We start from the raw sequence: 23,013 nt of genomic DNA, 5'->3' as shown, positions 1-23,013 counted from the left end.
ACTTTAAATCTCAAGATATGTTACATGTAACTGAATCATTTCCAACTCAGTTCTGCATATGATATTTTCCATGGGGAATACAACTTTTTCTCCTGATCATTTTATATTTATTAAAATTTTAGGCGAAATACACATACTGAAGATTGTATTCCTTAACCAATCCTTATCATTCCATCCTAAACACCTGCATCAGACTGCTATGTACAGTACTAAATTTCACCTGTATATGATTTTTTCTTCTTGTTTTCATGTGTTACCCTTCTTAAAATAAAATTTAAAATTGTTTTAGAGCACTAATTACTATTTTTACTTATTGTGTATTTACGCCAAACATAGTGATCAATCAAAATTCTACTAACTGACCAGCTATGTTTACCCAATAATTATCTAGATTAAATAACGTAATTTATCAACAGACACCATCATCATTACTTTCACAGAATGGAAAATTTTATTTTGGTTTTAACAGTGATTTGAGAAGCAGATAAAAAAGAAAACAAAGGAATAAACAAAAATTCAACACTCGAGTGAATGCTGTCAGTGCTCTTGGATCCAGATTCCCCTGGATCCAGTTTACCTGTGCTATGCTTCCATCTCCTAGGTTGGGATGGTGGGGTAACTACAGTCTTCTTCAGAAAACTACCCTTGGGCTACTGCAGCTCAACATCAAAAGTTCCTGGAAGTTTATGTCCCCTGGGGCAGGCCCATAGCCAATGCCTAGTTATGTGGGAGTTTGAAAGCCCAGCTCCCTTACCTCAAACAGAACAAAAATTCTGTGGTATAATTTCAGCTCCGGAGGACTACACGAGATCAAGCTAAGGTTGAGACTTTGACTAAATCCCACACTTACTTGGGGTGACTGATTCCCTTTACTGCTTCCCTACTCTCTTACTGCTTTTTCCTAGGAGAACTTCCTTAATAGATCACATCCCCATGAATCCTCTTCTAAAGGTCTGCCTATGGACAAGACTACCGAAGACAACTACCTAATAATCAAACTGAAAAAGCACTCTCAAGCATTTGCAAAATGGTAAGGATTAAGGAAACTAAGGTTGAAAATAATACTTTATTCCAAGGATCAAATCAGAATAAAGGTACTAATATTTTTTTTTTCACAAAGCCAGTTGAAGATGAGAACATTTGATTTCAGATGGACTCAGAGTAAACATTAACCAACATATGCGAAACTGACTTGATCTAGTTCTGTGCAGCACATGATACAGAAACTGTACAAGTTATATAGGTACTTCATATATTGGTATCATTATGATGAAAAATATTTTAAAACCAAAAAGGGACTTGCAGTCGGTAATACTATATGTTAATATATTTCCTGGAAAATGGGACTATTTATGGTGCTTTTCAGGAAACATTTGCTTCTTCCATTTGTTCATTAGTGTTATGGATTCAACTGTGTCCCCAAAAAATGTATGCCAACTTGGCTAGGCCATGGTTCCCAGTATTGTGTGGCTGTCCACCATTTTGCCATCTGATGTGATTTTCCTATGTTTTCTAAATCCTATCTCTATGATGTTAATGAGGCAGGATTGGAGGTAGTTACATTAATGAGGCAGGACTCAATCTATAAGACTAGGTTGTATCTTGAGAAAATCTCTTTTGAGATATAAAAGAGAGAAGCGAGCAGAGAGACAGGGGTACCTCATACCATAAACAAAGTAGCCACCAGCAGCACAGCGTGTCCTTTGGACCTGGGATCCCTGCGCTGAGAAGCTCCCAGATCAGGGCAAGATTGGTAACAAGGACCTTCACCCAGAACTGACAGAGAGTAAAACCCTTTCCCTAGAGCTGGCATGCTGAATTCAGACTTCTAGCCTCCTAGACTGTGAAAGAATAAATCTCTTTATTAACACCATCCACTTGTGATATTTCTGTTGGTAGCAGCACTAGGTAACTAAGACAATTAGGCAGCACTGTCTACAAGCAGATCTTTAGGTGAGGACTCATGGATATGGATTTCCTTTGCCAATCTATACCCAAACCCAACCAAAACCACTGCTGTCGAGTCGATCCCAACTCATAGCAACCCTATAGGACAGAGTAGAACTCCACCATAGAGTTTCCAAAGAGCACCTGGCGGATTCCAACTGTGGACTTCTTGGTTAGCAGCCGTAGCACTTAACCACTACGCCACTAGGGTTTCAAATATAGATCAGAAAAATTAGCAGTAGGGGATTTACTCTAAAAATACTCAACGTAAGAGTTATGGTGAAAACAAAAAGCTGCTCTAACACTAGGGATTTCAAATCCATTCTAGTATTTAAATAACAATGTTCAGGCATTAATGATTTAGATTGGTTCCACTGGACATTCTTGGTGACAACAGGGATTAATTATATGATGAGGATGTTGATGAAGGTGATTGTAATGGGTTTGTACTATTTGTGCCAAGTACTGTGCTGAGCACTTAACAACATGCATTATTTCATTTCCATAAATTCTCTGAAGAGTCTTAAAGAATATATATTATTATCTTTTCCAGCGTTCCTTGGTTATGATACCAAGAGTCTGAAAAAGTCAATGATTATTTCAAGTCACACAATTAAAAAATACAGGGGTCAGGTTTAAGTTCAACCTGCCTAAAACACAGCTTTCTTTTTACTCACTGCATGGGAATGTTTAGTTTCTAGATCTGCCTTGCTGTATATAAACTCAAATTTAGGGGCACTGGATAAAAACCATTAAGATGATGATGACTGTAAGCATTTACAACATTTTCTACTAACTTCTAAATTATCTAATTAAACAACATATATTTTAATAATGTATGCTTGTTCTAATAATGTTCAATTACATAACTTACTATCAGAAACCAGTTTAAATAAAAGGCTATTTTTCTTTTTTCAGATGCTTTAAATATTCTCCTAGTTTTTTAGGAAGAAACACATCTCTTAGAAGAAAACATAGGAGTTAGACAATGAGTTCTTTGATATGACACCAATAACACAAACACTTAATGAAAGAAAAGCAACAATTATGTGGACTTTGTAAAACTGAAAATATTTTGTACTTCAAATGGTACCATCAATAAAGTGAAAAGACAACCCACATACTAGGACAAAATATTCAGAGTTCATTTTCGCGATAAGGCACTTGCACCGAGAATATATAAAGAATATGAGAAATTATGTTCGACACCTTTAGTCATTAAAAAACCAAAAACCAAACCTGTTGCCATCGAGTCGATTCTGACTCATAGTGACCCTAAAGGACACAGTAGAACTGCCCCACAGAGTTTTCAAGGAGCACCTGGTGTACTCAAACTAACAACCTTTTGGTTAGCAGCTGCAGCACTTAGCCACTACACTACCAGGGTTTCCCATTAGTTATTACGGAAATGCAAATCAAAACCACAATGAGATATCACTGCACATGCATCCCGGTGGCCGTAATTAAAAAGTCAGACAGTAAGAAGTGTTTGCAAAGGTGTGAAGAAACTGGGACCTTTATACATTGCTGTTGGGACTGTAAAATGGTGTAGTCACTTTGGAAAACACCAGTTTCTCGAAATATCAAAAAAGAGGTTATTATATGACTCTGGGATTACACACCTAGGTATCTGCCCAAGAGAAGTGAAAACATGTGCCCACAGAAAGACAAACACAAACGGGCATAGCACCATTATTCATAATAGCCCCAAACTGGAATCAATCAAAATGTCTGTGGGCATCATAAGAATCTCTAAGTATTACCATGTTGAACCAAATGAAATTGCCACCATTCAACTTTTTTAACCTACTGTATTGGCAGTTTATAAGGTTTGGCCTAATATACTTGTCAGCTTCAATTTGATGAACACACACACACCATCTACCTCTCTCCAGGCTCAAGCAGCCATTACTGCCTTAATCTTATTTGATTGTTCCCCATACTACTGAATTCTAGGAAGGAAGCTACTCCATTCTAAATGTAAAACCAACAAAAAATCAAAATGAAAAAAGAAATTAAGCCAAAGAAGAATTTTTTTTTATCTACAGTAGATAATAACCAATAAAATGGAAACTATATTTTTATGAACCACAACTTTGAATTTGAATAACATGATAACCACAAATATTGCATTAAATAAAGTGTGAAAAGTCTCATCATTCACCTCCCTGGTCATTAGCTGCTGAATAATTAACACTCTAATCACACATTTCTCTTTCCACATCATTAGTGTAGATAAGAGACTCTTACGCTTGTCTGCCCAGATTATTTTAGAGATGAAACTTTGAAGCTTCATGTTAGCTATCTGTGATAAATGGCCCGGTAATTACAGTATGTTATCACTTTCTACCGGCATATGAAGTACTGTGATGGCCTGTCAACAATATGTCAAGCACCATGAGAAATGTTACATTATTTATACATTTTTGCTCTTAACTAAAGTTGTGCTCCTATCTTCACTATTTAAAGACAGACCTGGCATGCTAAAAGCAGCCCTATTGTATATGATTTTAATTTATAGACAGAGAGACAGAGCAAGAGGAAGGGGCAGAGCTCTGGGGTGTAGTTTCTAGTAACAAGTCTCTCTAGTCTTAATATGGTTGTCTGCCCAAACCATTCTCCGCAAGACAAAAAAAATCAGTTACTGTCAAGTCAACTTTAACTCTTGGTAACCCCATGTGCTACAGAGAAGAACTACTCCACAGGGTTTTCTTGTTTGTAGTCTTTATAGAAGCAGATTGCCAGGCTTTTCTTCCACGACACTGCTGGATGGGTTTGAACTGCCAAACTTTTGGTTAGTGGTTGAGGCAAACCATTTGCGCCACCCAGGGACATTCTCCACAAGGCAGTTAGATCAAAATTATATTTTGGCAAAATCGGCAGTGATAAGAGCTTGACCCCTAGCTGAAAGGGTGGCAGTTCAAACTCACCCAGAGGCTCCCTGAGAGACAGGCCTGGCAATCTGCTTCCGAACGGTCACGGCCTTGAAAACCCTATGGAGCAGTCCTACTCTGCACATATTGGGTCACCGTGAATCAGAATCGACTCAACAGCAACCAAAAATAACAAAACATGAAGGGTTTTAAGAAGAGTTTACTGCTAAAACCGCTTTGGATTAATGCCTTCTATTTCCATTTATAGGGCTGGCTAGACTGAGAAATAGGAGAAGAAGAAGAAAGGATGCTGGGTCAGGCCTTTGAAAATGCTTTTCATCATGAAAACCACTACCACCAACACCAACATCCAAAAGAAGTACTTATTACTATACATCTAGTATTTAAGTTAAACACTTAATATCAATGGAATGCTTCTGAATGACAGTACTCGCTTCAGAGGAATTTACTACATAACAGACTTCCCTGAACAACCTTTTTAAAGCAGCTTATATACATCTATCCAAAATGTTTCTCGATTCAATAATTGGCAGCAAAATTATTCACATGCAACTTTACTCACACACAAAAAGGATTATTTAGTATTTTTATTTAAATACTTAATGTTTACTATAACTAGTACATTTATCTTAGGTAAAACTATGGGACAAGTGAATTTGAATTCTGAGTGGGAATTGACTCGCCGGCAATAGGTTTGGTTTTTTGTTTAACATATATTCATAATGGTAGAACTCATCCATTATGCTGCGACACACAAGAATGTCTTTCACAAGTGAGGGCAACATATGTCATTTTGTTAATCAGTGACAAAGTTTCAGAGTTTATATTTATTTATTTTTAATACATAAAAAAAGATTCATGATCATGATATAACTCTTACTCATTTGCTTTTCAATATTCTTTCTTGGGTGGGACAAAAAGGATTACAATTAGACCTACTCTTCTGGTCACTGCAATAATCTACAATATATGTTATCTGCAGCTCATATAAAAAAAACTTTTTTTTCTATAGTCACTCTTATTTATGAACATTAGTAATTCTAAAAACTACATGCTAAATCAGTGCCCTAAAGTAGATTTTAGGTTTGATCTAAATGTGCCTATGTCCATGGAAGCGGGTTGCATATGTGAATTTCTTCCTTTAATTTGCATCATAGCAAAATAAAGGCTGAAATATTCATCAAGAATAGAAGTATACAATCATTTAGCAATACTTTAAACTTATATAAATTTTTGACACATGAATCAACTCATTTGTAGTATACCAGAGAATTTGTAAAAAATCTTGTAATTTATGTGAACCATTTTTTAAATCTGAAATTTTTCTTTGGAGCCCTTTTTCACAAATTTAAATCATTACAAAACCAAAAAAACCAAACCTGTTGCTGTTGAGTCGATTCCGACTCACAGCGACCCTATAGGACAGTGTAGAACTGTCCCATAGGGTTTCCAAGAAGTGCCTGGTAGATTCGAACTGCTGACCTTTTGGTTACCAGCCGTAGCACTTAACCACTATACCACCAGGGTTTCCACATACATATATACATGTTAAGTTAATACATATAATCAAATTATTTTAATATTAATTTATATATATTTTATTTCAATTATGTATGCATATAATTAATATAGATAATTCATAACAATGATTTACATATATAATCATAATTATGATGTTTTCTTTTTAATATAGTATTCCTATGCCAATGTACTATAATTGTATCGTTAATACAGTTTAAAATGGGGTTTCCACTAAGGAAGAGTGATAGAAAGTAAAATTTACCACCTCCTAGATATGTTATGTTTGGAAAAATCATATACATAAACACATATATATATGCATATACATTTTTTTTTTAGATATGTTATGTTTGGAAAAATCATATACATAAACACATATATATATGCATGTACATGTATATACTTATATGTAAAAAAGATATTTGTATATATATATACATATGTATACTATGCATAAACCACGCGTTTGTTTCTTTTAGGTCTTTATGAATTTATATAAATTCCTATGATTCCAAAAATACACTCAGGAGAAATATAAACTTTTACTACTCAGAAAGAAATAAAGATTACTTTAACACAGTACATGGCATTGCCTTAGGCCCCAAAGATTAGAACCGCTAAATAAGGTAGCTTTCTCTAACATGATCAGCCTTATAATGCCTAGTAAAGCTGAGCTGAAAGTGTATTTCTAAGCCATAGGAACCATTAGCTGTACTGCTGTGTGTATACTTACATCTTTTCTGGTTAATTCCAAAGAACTTAGAGCAGAGGCATGAGCTATTAAATACATTATATGAGTCAACATTCTCAACCTGCTGGAACCAAATCTAAAACTCCTGGGATGACATGAACTAATACAAAACAGTAAGCTCATGTTCATTAAACCACTCTTCAGAATTTTGCAACGTGCTTTACTTTAGGAGATAGTTAGGATCTAGCTAAAACATAGATTAGGTAATTTATATAGGTTATTTTCATTTTATCACTTAGAAGATTCCAGTATTTTTCTGAACGAACATAACAAAAGAAGCCATACTTATGCTTACACTTACAGCTGGAATCACTCTACTCTAATGCAGGAGATGTTATAAAGAGATATCAGCATAGAGTGAGACCAGGGTTGGCCCTACAAGTGAGCAGAGGGGGCCATCAGCTCTGTGACTTTCTCTGATAGAAACCTTTGTTCAAAATTATTTCTTCTAAAAAAAAAAATTATTTCTTCTGCCATCTTGCCAAAGGCCTGGAACACCACCGTGAAATATGTGTTCTCCAGAAGAATAGATTTTATTATAAATTAGTAGCTTGGTCATTACTACTAAGGCCTAAGCAAAGAAACAGTTATTAGTGATCAACCAGGTCACGATCAAAGGACCACAGGGGCTTGGGCTGGCATCAATTTGAGAGGGAATATGGTTGCAGAGGGTGGAGTCGCCTGGGGCCTCCTGGCATTAGAAAAGTGTCTCAAAAGGGAAGGAAAAAGAAAATTAACCAGGAAATATGATGTCACAAGTACAGGATAAGGCATCCTTATCTCATCTAATATTCCAAAAATAGATAATCTCTTTCAGGGTATTCCCATTAAATATAAGTCCAATGAGGGGAAAATGGTGAGTTTATTCATATTGCATTGTTTTGTTTCTTTCCAATAAGAGGTCAAGGAAACCCAACCAAGGCATCTCTCCTCAGTGTCAATAAAAGACTTGGAGTGGTGAAAGTACCTACAGGTGTCCATCACCTAGGAAAATGGTTCCCAAACTTTGGACTGCAGACACCTACAAGGGCAGCTGAAACCTAGAAAGCAGCAGAGGTTCTGCATGCCCTTATGCACAACCATCAGTCTAATAAATAATTTGCTTAACATATGTTTTTAAACATAAATTTACAGATGTCAGTGCATGCCCTAATAGGAAAATGAAAATTTCCTTTAACGTGCTGCTGAATTTAGAGTAACTTTCGGTCATATGGAGCCCTGGTGGCGCAGTGATTAAGAGCTACAGCTGTTAATCAAAAAGGTCAGCAGTTCAAATCCACCAGCTGCTTGTTAGAAACTCTATGGGGCAGTTCTACTCTGTCCTATAGGGTCATATACAACAGATAGTAAAATATAAGTACTCTCATGTAAAAGGTCTAGTAAATAGTTTGAAGTTAAAAGAGTTCGCAGTACGTGAAAAAGATGAAATAACCACTCTTTGGCTTGAATATAGCCTGGAATTGAGCACACCAGGATCCCACCAGGTTATGCAACAGTGAGATGAAGATCATTTTGAATGGAAAGAAGCCTGGTGATACTTTGAAACCAAAAGTAGAATTCTAAACTACCTATTGCATTTCACCAGGGGAGAAATGAATTCAACTTCTTTTGTCGAGTCTTCCTTCTATAGATTTTTAAGGAAAGCACTATGCTATCAAGGCCCTGGAAAATGTCAGACTTCAATGTCTACAAACACTTGTGAGCTGGCTACAGAATGCGGTTGGAGACTGACTCTCACCATTACCTGGAATATGTCACTATGATCACGGAGCTAACATTTGCTGCTGGAGTCTAATTTGGAAAACAAAACCCTTAAAATATGATAAGCCTTGAGTTTAACAGTTGTCAAGAGAATAATAGAAAGCCAGTGTGGGAGGAAAGACAGGCATGAATGAATACAAAACAGAATCGATTTGCATGGCCGTGTCAATAAACTCACTGAAAAGGTTTGGAATTTTAGTAACCACTACAAGGGTTGTATCTGGAAGTTTAGTGATATGGAAACTATTTTATTAACAAGTAATAGATAAATACTCAATTATACTTCAAACAAACGATTAAAGAAACCTCATATTAGCTAGAAATAAAATACGACTTTCATTATCACGGCAACATTTTTTTTAAACAACTTTTAAGATGTTTGGAACAAGGTACATAGACTGATCTGTGAATGAGTGGCACTTTATTTACATGCATATATAATTTTTAATTCTCTTTCATTTCAAAGGATGGCAAATGTCCCACATTGCAATCAATCACTATGTCCTCTTATTTATTCCCATTAGAATCACTCCTTCTTTCCCACCTACACCCCTACATCTGCTCTCCGGAGGGTAAGCACAACCCCCGGGGACATGGAAGCTCTGTACAGAGATTCCTCCTGGACCATGCCCTATGTGTTTGTATCTTTTTTTCTGCTAGATTAAAGATAGTCCTTTCTCTGGAGCCTGTGAATTCTTTCATGTGGCTAGAGGAAGAGAGGGGCTGTCTGGTTTGAAGTGCAGGGAGTTCCGCAGACTCCTGAGCCTATGGCTGGTACCCGATGACCTGGCTCTGTCCTATAGGGTCACTATGAGTTGGAATTGCCTAAACAGCAACGAGAACAGGCATGCCTGGGAGATATTGCGGGTTTGGTTCCAGACCACCGCAATAAAGCAAATATCACAATAAAGCAAGTCACACAAATTTTTTTTTTTGTTTCCCAGTGCATATAAAAATTATGTTTACACTATACTGTAGTCTATTAGGAAACCCTGGTGGGGTAGTGGTTAAGTGCTACAGCTGCTAACCAAAAGGTCAGCAGTTCGAATCCACCAGGCGCTCCTTGGAAACTCTATGGGGCAGTTCTACTCTGTCCTATGGGTCGCTATGAGTTGGAGTCGACTACATGGCAACAGGTTTTGGGTAGCCTATTAAGTTTGAAATAGTATTATATCTAAAAAACAATGTACACACCTTAATTTTTTAAAAAATTTCATTGCTAAAAAATGCTAACCATCATCTCAGCCTTCAGCAAGTCGTAATCTTTTTGCTGATGGAGGGTCCTGCCTACGTGTTGATGGCCACCGACCGATCAGGGTGGTGGTTGCTGAAGGCTGGAGTGGCTGTGGCAATTCCTTAAAATAAGACAACAATGAAGTTTGCTGCATTGATTGACTCTTCCTCTCACAAAAGATTTTTCTGTAGCATACAATGCTGTTTGATAGCATTTTACTCGTGGTAGAACTTCTTTCAATACTCTCAAACCCTGATGCTGCTTTATCAAATAAGTTTAGGTACTACTCTAAATCTTTTGTTCTCATTTCAACATTGTTCACAGCATCTTCACCAGGAGTAGATTCCATCTCAAGAAGCCACTTTCTTTGTTCATCCATAAGAAGTAAGTCCTCATCCATTAAAATTTTATCATGAGATTGTAGCAATTCAGTCACATCTTCGGGCTCTACTTCTAATTCTAGTTCTCTTGTTTTTTCCACCACATCTACAGTTACTCTTCGTCCACTGAAGTCTTGAACCCCTCAAACTCATCCATGAGGGTTGGAATCAACTTCTTCCAAACTCCTGTTAATGCTGATATTTTGACCTAGTCCCTTGAATCATGTATGTTCTTAATGGCATCTTGAATGGTGAATCCTTTCCAGAAGGTTTCAATTTACTTGGCCCTGATCCCTCAGAGGAATCACTATCCGTGGCAACTATAGCCTTATGAAATGTATTTCTTAAATAATAAGACTTGAAAGGACAAATTACTCCTTGATCCATGGGCTGCAGAATGGGTGTCATGTTAGCAGGCATGAAAACAACATTAATCTCCTTGTACATCTCCATCAGAGCTCTTGGGTGACCAGGTGCACTGTCAATGAGCAGTAATATTTGGAAAGGAATCTTTTTTCTGAGCAGTAGGTCTCAAAACTTAAAATATTCAGTAAACCATGTTGTAAACAGATGTGCTGTCCTCCAGCCTTTGTTGTTCCATTTATAGAGCACAGGCAGAGTGGATTTAGCATAATTCTGAAGGGCCCTGGGATTTTTTGGAGTGGTAAATGAGCATTGGCTTCAATTTGAAGCCACCAGCTGCATTAGCCCCCAACAAGAGAGTCAGCCTGTCCCTTGAAGCTCTGAGGCCAGGCCTTGACTCCTCCTCTCGAGCCGTGAAAGCCCCAGACGGCAGCTCTTCTGGCAGAAGGCTGTCCCGTCCACACCGCCAGCCTGCGGCTCAGTGCGGCCCCTTCACCAATTCTCTCAGCTGGACCTTCCGGAGAACTCGCTGCGGCTTCCACAGCAGCACCTGCTGCTTCACCTGGCACTTTTACGTTACGGAGACGGCTGCTTTCCTTGAACCTCAGGAATCAACCTCTGCCAGCTTCACACTTTCCTTCTGCAGCTTCCTCACCTCTCTCAGCCTTCACAGAATTGAAGAGAATTAGGGCCTTGCTCTATATTAGGGTTTGGCTTAAGAGAATGTTGTGGCTGGTTTGATCTTCTATCCAGACCACCAAAACTTTCTCCTTACCAGCAATAAGGCTGTTTCACTTTCTTATCATTTGTGGTCACTGGAGGAGCACTTGTAATTTCCTTCAAGAGCTTTCCTTTGCATTCACAACTTGGCTAACTGTTTGGCGCAAGAGGCCTAGCTTTCGGCCCGTCTCTGCTTTTGACATGTCTTCTTCGCTAAGCTTAATCATTTCTGGCTTTTGATTTAAAGCGAGAGATGTGCGACTCTTCCTTTCACTTGAACACTTAGAGGCCATTGTAAGGTTATTAATTGGCCTAATTTCAATATTGTCATGTCTCAGAGAATAGGGAGGCCCGAGGACAGGGAGAGAGACAGGGAACAGCCGGTTCGTGGAGCAGTCAGAACACACACAACATTTATCAATTAAGTTCACCGTCTTATATGAGTGCAGTTCATGTTGCCCCAAAATAATTACAATAGTAACTTCAAGGATTACTGATTGCAGAATACCAGAAGATATAATAATAATGAAAAAGTTTGAAATATTGCAAGAATTATCAAAGTGTAACACAGGGACATGAAGTGCGCATGTGTTGTTGGACAAATGGCACCGACAGGCTTGCTCAACACAGGGTTTCCTCAAACCTTCAATTTGTAAAAAGAAAAAAAAAAGTCACAATAAAGCAGATCACACCAAAGCAAAGCACAATAAAATGAAGTATGCCTGTATGTGCACGTAAATGTCCTTAGGTGGCACAAAACGGTTAGTGATCAACTGGTAACCTAAAGGTGTGGGTTTGAATCCACCCAGCGGTTATCATAGAAAATAGGCCTGGCGATCTGCTTCCATCAAGATTCCAGCCAAGAAAATCCTATGGAGCAGTCCTACTCTGTAATACATGGGGTCACTGTGAATCGAAATCTATTCCACTGCAACTAACAGCAATAACAACATACCAGGTAGAGCACCTGTGTGGTCAAATGGTTAACATGCTTGGCTGCTAACCAAAAGGCTGGAGGTTCACGTCCAGCCAGAGGTACCTAGGAAGAAAGGCCTGGCAATCTACTTACAAAAAACTCAGCCAAAGAAAACCCTATAGCGCACATTTATACCCTGACATGCATGGGGTCACCATGAGTTGGAGTTGACATGATAGCAAATGAAATGTGCCAGGTCATGTCCAATTACTCAGTAATTATGAACTCAATTTCTCATAACCATGGAAGAAAGAGGTTTTGTTACCATTTCATTTTCAGATGAAGAAACTAAAGATCAGGAGATTAAATAACTTCACCAAAGTTAACAGAGCCCGGATTCAAACCCAGGCAACCTAGCTCCAGAGAACATGTTGATAACCACTATTACGCTGTGTTTCATATGAGCAAACGTACATTTTGCACCTTTAAGAAAATCTATGTCCCAAGTCATTATATATTTTTTCTTTCGATATTTTACAATGATGTAGAATATAAACCTTGGTTCTTCACTGTTACATCCAAAGAATATGCATGTAAATATCTTACCGGTTACTTTGGTCATCACAGAAAACTACATTGGTTAAAAACGACATCGGTTTAGATGATTTGAAGCTGAGTTGGCTGATGAGTCTAGGATTAACTCCACAGCCAGAGCCTGTGATGCTTTTGCCATTTGGAAACTTCACTGAAAGAGGGAAAATCTTATCATCATCAAGAGGAATCTCTGTGGCAATCTGGATACTTAGCATTGAAGCTCTGTGGAAAATTAAAAAAAAAAAATTCTTTAGCTCAAAATATCTGCAATTAAATGGATTTAAATGTGTATTCCTTTTTTTTAATCAGAAAAAGTGAAGAACAAATTATTAAAATAATATTCCCAATTTTAAAAGATTTAAAGATCATCTCCTATTTTCCAAAAACCACACGAGATGATCAAAAGTCCCTTTTGTTTTCTAAGGATAAAAGAGGAAAGATAAAACACCTGGCCTAAATATGCTGTTTTTTAACCACAGCCATGATCTAAATATTATTGTCCTTAAATATATTCTGACAAGGATGTACCTCAAAATTACAACTTTAATAGATAAAGCTTTAACGTATATAGGCTAAATAATAGTAACACATACATACACACATAAAATTTTTAAAATATGAATGCTGTATAAGCACTTGCATACATAAAACATACCATGGAGTTTTTCAATCATTACTTTTTTAAAAAATGTCACTTAATGTTTACATGGTACTTCATGATATATCCATAATTTATTTAGCAAATCTAAAATACTTCTGATTTTAAATAATGTAACATGCAGTACTTAAGTTTTAAATCTAATTATTACTCAATAATTTTTAATTTAGTTCTCAATATTTCATCACATTATTTTATTTATTATATATGTAATCTCCTGTAGGAGCACTGGTGGTGCAGTGGTTAAGTGCTATGGCTGTTAACCGAAAGGTTGGCAGTTCAAATCCACCAGGCACTCCTTGGAACTCTGTCCTACAGGATTTCTGTGAGTAGGAATCGACTCAACAGCAACAGGTTTTTTTAGTTTTCCATGGCAAAAAGTATTATAAACAAGGAATCATATTTTCCTAATATCAGTTTAATCTGAATGAAGAATATTCAGCTAATTGACCAGAAAAAAAAAGTAAATAAAAATTTCAACTTGTTTTAGTTAAACCAATATGGTAAACTGGATAAAATATGAAAAAGTAATTCTAAAAATCAGATTTGAATCCAAGCCTGTTGCTAAATACCTAAGTGTCATTAGATAAATCAGTAATGCCATAGATTCTATCGGATATATAATGAAGATATTGGGTTACATCATCTCTATAGTCCTTTTTACATCTAAATTTCATTGCCATATTTTGCAAGACAACTTTTGACTAGCCAGAAGTAGTTTTTAAAACCTTTGTACATTAATTCAAAAGTTTAAAGGTTAAAATACTAATTCACATTTTACACAAGATTGCCTGACCAAAAAAAAAAAAAGACGCCAACATTTTTTAACAAAACTATTTTATTTTTAAATTCAAGCCATTACCATTTCTTGTTTAAGTAACAGAGGTTAGTATCTACTCGTAAGATAACTAACCAGTTGCCTTGGAGTCAGCTTTGACTAACTGTGACACCATGTGTGTCAGAGTAGAACTGTGCTCCACTGGGTTTTCAATGGCTAATGTTTTGGAAGTAGATCACCAGGCCTTTCTTCCAAGGCACCTCTCAGTAGATTCAAACCTCCAAACTCTTGGTTGGCAGGTGAGTTCATTAACTGTTGGAACCACACAGGTTCATATATAGAAAAGAAAAGGAACCTTAAATTTCATTCAGCACCAATTTCCTCATTTTGGAGATAAATAAACTGAGGCTGAGAAAAAGTTAAAAGTTTTACCCAGCGTCACACATTCAGTGTAATCAAGTAAGGTTCATTTACCAAATCGCAAATTATCAGGAATGCCTGCAGTCCTATCCTTACTTTGAAATACTTTGTTGATGTGATTAAGGTCCCTAATCAGTTGAATTTGACAAAACAAAAGGGAGCTAATCATGAGTCAGTCTAACCTAATTAAGTGAGATCTTAAGAGAAGGTTTGGAGGTCAGAGACAGAGAAATCGGAAAGACACTCTGCTGCTGTGCTGGCTTTGGAAGTAAGATGCCAGTTGTGACGAGGGGAACAAATGACTAGAATCTGAGAGTGACCTCTAGGAATTCAGAGTGTCCCAGACAATAGACAACAAGAAAATGGGAACTTATTCCTACAATTACAAGGAAATTAATTCTGCCAACAACCTGAGAGCTTGGAGGACCCTGAGCTTCAAATGAGACCAGAGTTCCAGCCAACACCTTGATTTCTACCAGTTTAGAGCCTGATCAAGGACATAGCTGATCCAACCTGGATTTCTGGCCCACAGAAAGTGTGAGATAACAATTTTGCATTGTTTTAAGGTGCAATGTTTGTAGTAATGTGTCACATATCAATAGAAATAAAATACATTGCATTTTTAAGTTTGAGTTTCATACAACAAAGATAGACACACCAAAAATTTTATAAGAAAATTTAATGGCTAACCGTGAGATTAAAAACTAAGTGGTTTTTTAAAAATATTTTTTTATTTAAATATAACTCCAATATTTTAATAGCTCTCTCTAAGTATAGAAGCAAATCAGACATTAATCATGACTCATATAACACAGGCACAAACAAAGCAAAACAAAAGCACAATAAGAAAAATGTGACAAATTCATATTGCTATTTACCTGAAATAGTTTTGAGGTGTAATAGTGATATCCATCGTAGTTGTTACACCCAAAGGAACAGGAGTGAAAAATATAAATGGTGGATCAAACAATAACTTGGGTGATTTTACCTCTCCAGTAAGATGTAACATTTGATAGCAAAGTGGATTATCATTTAAAAGTACAGGAATATTCACTGCATATTTTCCAGGATTATCTAATGAAAAGGAAGGAAAGAGAGAAAGGAAGGAAGTAAGAAAAGAAAGAAGGAAAAAAGTATTTGATTAATTCACACAAAAGTTCACAAAATTTAAATGTTACTACGTATTAAAATGTACTAGGAAATTACAGATCCATGAAGCAGAATAGATTACCCAGAAACTGGGTATAGGCTGCTGAGAACTTAACATGTGCAATGAGGTGTTATTGAAATAAAAATATTTTAGAGTGCAAACATGTCTAAAGATAGAGCAAGTCACCTCAAAGTAGATTTTCATTATTATAGGAAAAATAAATATATCTTTGGGAAGTAGTACAACTGTACTTCTACTTTTTTTATTTTTTGGTCGTTTTCTGTACTTTAACAGAAACTGTCCACCCCTTTAGTGTATTTAGTATGAAGATGAGATCAGACAATTACTATAAGGAGCCCCAGAAACTTCTGAGAAAGCAATGTACTGAGTTGAAAGGAATTTGTGTTCACCCAGATTTTTAAGTTTAGAAAAGACTACCAGGGTTGACTGGACAATTTTACCTGGTAAGAAAAGACAAGAAATTCCCATGTGGCAACTCACTAAGAGGGAAAAAACAGTTTGTCTTGGAGAACGTGGTTTAACATAGGAGGCAGAAGACTGGTCTTGGAGGACAGGTAAGTGGCCAATGTCCCTTCAGATTCAAGTCCCCAAGCATGGTATCCCAGAGGGAGAAAAATGTGAGCTGGTAAATGTAAATTCAAGGTGAAATCTTAGAAACTGAAGACAGAACACAAATGTGGCCTGGCAGAGGTCAGGGCCATCAAAGTCACTAGCCCAGAAGAAGATGAGAGTGTACTGGATGATGTAGGGCCATGTTCAAAAGTGACATTGTGAGCCAGAAACAAAAGCAATGGACGTGCTGAACTCATCAAGCCCCCTAGTTTTCTCTATAAGTAATGCTTTACTTGATCAAATAAGCCCTGAGATCTTTGGAAAATGGAAGGTGACTGGAGAAAGAAGGGAGAGGACGAAAAGGGAAATAATGAACCTCCTGCTAATAATTGCAAGTAAGTACTGGAGAAAATATATACATGAAAATATAAGAGATTATGCTTACACCTCGATCTTATAAAATGAGTCATAGAGGACCTTATAAAAGATATTATGAATCTATAGAATGTCCTCTCTCACTACTTGTGCTATAGGCAATAAAATCAGGCAATAAAAGCAAACAAAAGGCATCCAGATCAGAAAGAAAGAAGTAAAACTATCTCTGTTCACAGAAATCTTGCATTTAGAAAATTCTAAGGAACTTATCAAAAAATTATCAAAACTAATAAATGAGATCAGCAATGTTACATATATAAGAACAATATACAAGAATCTATTTTATTTCTATTTGGTAATAATGAAAAATCAAAAAGTAAAATTAAGAAAACAATTTTAGTTGCAATAGCATAAAAAAGAATACGGTACTAGGAAAAAATTAAAAGAGTTGCAAGACTTGTACACTAAAATCTAAAAAATTTAATTGGAAGTTATTTTAAAATATCTAAATAAATGGAAAGATATCCCATATACAGTGATTGGAATACTTAGAATTGTAACTTTCAGATTTCAAAACCTACTACTAAACTATATATTATTTAAGACAGTGTGGTCCTGGCATAAGGATTGACGTACCAATGGAATAGAACAGTGTGTCCAAAAATAAACTTTTACTTTTATGGACAGTCAATTTTCAACAAGGGTGCCAAGACATTTCAGTAGGGAAGAAATAGTTTTTTTCAATAAATAGTACTGGGACAACTGGACACGCCCATGTAAAAGAATGAAGTGAGAGCCCTATCTCACACCGTATACAAAAATTAACTCAAAATGGATGATAGACTTAAATGTGAGAGTTAAAATTACATTTTAGCTAGAGGAATGTTTAGGAATACATTCTTTTTAATTTAAGAATAAATTTTCATGACCTTGGGTTATGTAATGTTTTATTAGATATTAAGAAAAAAGTAAATACATTAGAGTTCATCAAAATTAAAAACATTTTTGCTTCAGTGGACATCATTAAAAACTGAAAATACAAATCACAGAACAGAAGGAATACTTTCAAATCACATATCTGATAAAGGACTTGTGTCCAGGATATATAGAGAACACTTACATTTCAACACCAAAAAGACAATCCAATTTAAAAATGGACAAAGGATTTGAATAGACATTTCTCCAAAGACAATACACAAATGAATAAGCACATGAGATCATACTCAACACCCACAGTTATTAGAGAAATGAAGATAATAACTACAATGAGATACTACTTCACACTCACCAGGATAGGTAAAATTAAAAAAGACACAAAATAAGAAGGGCTAGTGAGGATCTGGAGAAATTGGAATCTTCATTCCTTGGTGGACTCTCCTAGTTCCGTCACTAACAAACCATGGGTTCATAGCGGTTTCTTTCCTCTGTAGCCACAGTTCCTGTCTGGTCTCTCCTACAGCTGCAGCTCACTATCCACATTTTGGTAGTTATCCCCTCCTTCGACCTAGGAGTAGTAATGGTTTCCCTCTGATACTAGAATCAAGGTGCTTCAGCATAATTGTTGATATCCCTTAGCCTTATATGACATATTATAGTCTCTTAATTAAATTCTTCTCAATTATTCACTTTAAAGTGTGTCATCTGTTTTCCCAGCTGATGAAGTCATTCTGAAATACTATAAGCATTTCTTAGGATCAGGAACAAGTTAAGGATGCCTAATATCATGACAAGAAATCAACATTATTTTGGATACTGTACTAAATGCAATGAGACAAGGAGGAGAGAAAGAGAAATAGATATGGAGGAGGAAGACAAGGAAGTAGAGGAGGAGAAAAGGCACAAACATTGGAAATGAGACAAATTTATTACTTATTATGACTTTAGGGTGATAAACTGCTTAGAAAACATTGCAGAATAATACTGGGGTGGGGAGAACTGCTAGAACTATCAGAGAAGTTCAGTTAGGCACCAAAGAGCAATAGCTAGTTCAAAAGAATAATAGAAAAATCCCATTCACTAATATTAATGCATACCAAATAAAACTTTAATGACTGGAGAAACATGCAATTCTTTGAAGGGAAAACTCAATATATTCCTTTGTCTGGAAACAAAAAAAAGTAATCTACAGTTCATCTAGAAAAGTAATGTGTTAGAATTGCTAAGAAAATTTTTGTAATAGATGTTTAATGGGAGACAACCTGTCATACGAATTATAAAGAAGTACTATAAAGTTGTTGTAATTTTTTTAAATGCCAGAATAAAAAGGGACAGACAGATCAATAGACAGGCTGGTCAGCTTCCCCCAGAACAAGCAATCCAAGAGTACAAGCCAGAAACTGCAATGCCTTTTATGACCTAGTCTTGGAAGTCAAACATTATCACATCCACAATATCCCACAGATCATATATCAGCCCTATTCAGTGTGGGAAAAGGCTACACAAGGGCATAAATACCCTTGTGTAAGTGAGGGTCATTGGGAGTCATTTTTGAGAATCGTTACAACAAAATTCCAGTAAGGAACGTCTTAACCCAACCCAGTGCCATCGAGTCGATTCCGACTCATAGTGACCCTATAGGACAGAGTAGAACTGCGCCTTAGAGTTTGCAAGGAGCGCCTGGCGGACTTGAACTGCCGACCCTTTGGTTAGCAGCCGTGGCACTTAACCACTACACCACCAGGGTTTCCAAGAAACGTCTTAAAACTGTTTAAATAATCTATAATTGATAATTCAAGCTTTTATATAAATTACAAAAAATATAAGGAGAAATTGAAATTTTAACAACAAATATAGATAGAAAAAATGTATTTACTTGGACAGAAAAATATGGAAATACTATATTTTTCTTTTGGTTGCAGATGTCCAGTCTGTGCACTAAACTTGAACGTGCCATTTGTGAAAAGTCTGCCGGTGTCACTAATATCCAAAGTCCACTGGATATGTCGTTTTGAAATATTATGAAAGAGAAGTTCCTGCTCACACAAAAATATAAAAGAAGAAATTTATAAAAAAAATTATAACACAGAACATACTTGTTCATAATACCATAGCAACTTGGTGGGTTTATGTACCAACTAAAAATATTAAACATGGTAATAACAGATAAAATGTCTTAAAAATGATGTTAGGCAAATGACAAAGTATTCAAATATGTACATAGCCTATTACCAACTATGAAAAACACACAGAGGATAGAGACTGAGGTAAAAAGAAATAAAAATATCTATGCTTGCCAGTGAGATTGCAGAGTAACAGGAATCCTCACTCATTGATGGAGAGAAAGCAAAATTGTGCAGCCACTTACTTTGGAAGACTGTTTGGCAGTTTATTATAAATATAGACCATATTTTTACACAAATAACGCACACCTTCTACGTTTGCCAATTACTCCCCTCCATCGTGAGGTATTTTTGTAAATTAGCATCGCGAGATTAAGAAAATACCTCATAGAGGAGGGAGCAGCTGGCAAACAAACACACAAGGCACGCATTATTTGTGTAAAACTACGGTACCTTCTGTATGACTCAGCAATCACATTCTCAGGTATTTACCTAAATGAATGGAAAAGTTATGTTTACACAAAAACCTATATTTGTATGTAAATGTTTATAAGAGCTTTGTTCATAATTACCAAAAACTGGAAGGAAGAAAAAAAGATTTCTTTTGACTAATGAATAGATAAACAAACTGTGGTACATTCATACAATGAAATATAATTCATTGATAAAATAAGTGAAGTTATTAATTCACATAAACACATGGAGGAATCTTAAATATATATTGCTAAGTGAATAATGTCAGACCCCAAAGGCTACATATTGTATTATTAAATTTGGCTGTCATTCTAGAAAAGCAAAATTATAGTGATGGGAAAAAAAAAATCAGTCGCTCCCAGGGATTGGTGGAAAGAGTAATTGACTACAAAAAGGTTGTACAAGCGCAAATCAAAACTACAATGAGATACCACCTCACCACCACCAGAATGGCTATGATAACAAATAAATAAATAAATGGAAAACAAACAGATATTGGAGAGCATGTGGAAAAATTCAAACCCTCATCCACTGCTGGCAGGAATGCAAAATGGTACAGCTGCTATGGAAACCAGTTTGATGGTTTCTTAGGGAAAAAAAAGTCAAATATAGAACAACCAAATGACCCAGTGTGGTGAAATGAGTTCCTTTATGTGGCCTTTTGCCTTGGTTCTTCAGAAAAACTGTTGGAGAGACTTTTTTCCCCCTAAGTCTTGTCTTGGAAGAGTTACCTTTGCCCTAGTTTTCTATTCCAGAAGGTTTATTACTTTTTTCCAGGTTGACTGGTATTTCCTGGTTAAGCTGTAAGCAACTTAAAACAAAAATATGCTTTATATATACATATATATTTTAATTTTCATAACAAAGGAATAAAAAGATCTGCATTCTTCAAGTCCTAATTAGAAGTTTTATTGAATTTTTATGCTCTGAGCAGTTATATTTTAGTTTCGAAGAGATTTTTTTTTTACACTATAATTTTATATAGTACTCCCCTACTGTTTTATGGATGTAATGTTAAATATCTTTGCTTATAATTTTTTTCAAGGAGCCTTGGTGGCGCAGTGGTTAATCACTCAGCTGAGAACTGAAAGGTCAGCGGTCTGAACTCACCAGCTGCTCCACAGGAGAAAGATGTGGCAGTCTGCTTCCATAAAGATTACAGCCTTAGAAACCCTATGGGGCAGTTCTACTCTGCCCTACAGGGTCACCATGGGTCAGAATCGACTCAACAGCAATGAGGTATTTTTTTTTTCCAAAGCTACAGAGGTTCAAAATTGATTTCGGGAATAGCATCATATAAGACAAAAAGTGACAGTTCAAACAAAAATTCCTACAGTGCATACATGTGTTTCCTTCTTTTGCACATCTCCTGTTTTTCTTCTAGATAGATTCCTGATTAGAAGAGAGGTAGAGATATCCAGTTTAAAAAAAAATTTAATTAACATATATTACTTTATTATAAAAACAAAGGAAAAACCAAACTCATTGCTGTCGAGTTGATTTCGAATCATGGTGACCCATGTGTATCAGAGTAGAGCAGCTCCGTAGGGTTTTCTTGTTTATAATCTTTATGGAAATAGATCAGCAGGATATTCTTCTATGGTGATGCTGGGTGGGTTTGAACAATCAACCTTAAGTTTAATCAAGCGCAAACTGTTTGTGCCACCCAAGAACCTACTTTATTATATAGCTGGATAATTTTTGTTTTTTATTATTGCTTCTTACTGTATTTCTTTACATGTTTTATGGCATATATTTCACATTAATTTAAATCATAGTTTCCATTTGTATAAGGAGGGATAATTTAATTACATCCAAAATATTTTAAATATTCTTATTAATCTATATATATACATGCATGTATAAAACAAAAATTTTATGTGTGCTTTTGTTCCTTGAAAATTATGTCTGAGAATATATTTTCTAAAACCAAAAAAACTGAACCTATTGCTGTCAAGTCAATCCCGACTCACAGCAAAAGATGCCAGCGTTCTTGCTCCAATTACCATATATTTAAATGTTTGAGGAGAAATTAATCACAGGAGATAGTTGAAACCACACATACTTTGGAAAAATCAACTCAGTAAACTAAAAACCATTATCGGGAAACAGCTGCAATGCGTAACATTTCTCTATACATACCTGAACTCTTGTGACTTTCTTATTCTGCTCCAGATTATGTAAAGGAACTTCAAACACAAACTCAGTACTGGATAATTTCAATGGTGCCTGCAATACTATGAGAGTAAAGGAAATATGCTGGTAAATACTCATTGATATCAATTCACGGATATTTCTTAGTATGCTTTTCAATCCGAAACAGTAAAAAATAAGATTTGTTTCTATTTTGATATCTTCAACCAGCCAATAAAATTACTTTTTAAAATATTTTCAGAATATCTAGGTTCACCACATCTGCAAAGCTCCAAGTTTGTGGGATTTTTA

General features: G+C 35.9%; 1 protein-coding gene across 4 annotated transcripts in view; it reads right to left on the bottom strand.

Annotated features, from left to right (window-relative positions):
• The window catches only part of CFAP47 (cilia and flagella associated protein 47), a 321,340-nt gene that overhangs the window by 223,259 nt on the left and 75,068 nt on the right, over window positions 1–23,013 (bottom strand). For 3 of the 4 annotated variants that reach the window (XM_049871901.1, XM_049871902.1, XM_049871903.1), the window contains exons 23-26: window positions 22,711–22,805; window positions 19,848–20,007; window positions 15,816–16,011; window positions 13,094–13,303 (exon numbers count right to left, since the gene is read on the bottom strand). In XM_049871901.1, the coding sequence (XP_049727858.1) occupies window positions 13,094–13,303; window positions 15,816–16,011; window positions 19,848–20,007; window positions 22,711–22,805 (661 nt within the window). Of the gene's footprint in view, window positions 1–12,121; window positions 12,215–13,093; window positions 13,304–15,815; window positions 16,012–19,847; window positions 20,008–22,710; window positions 22,806–23,013 lie in introns of those variants that run through there. The other variant, XM_049871904.1, reaches the window with a different exon arrangement.

The sequence above is a fragment of the Elephas maximus genome, chromosome X, assembly GCF_024166365.1.
Source record: "Elephas maximus indicus isolate mEleMax1 chromosome X, mEleMax1 primary haplotype, whole genome shotgun sequence".
Lineage (NCBI taxonomy): Eukaryota > Metazoa > Chordata > Mammalia > Proboscidea > Elephantidae > Elephas > Elephas maximus.
Note: the sequence above shows the minus strand (reverse complement) of the source record. Positions and strands in the feature narration are given on the sequence as shown.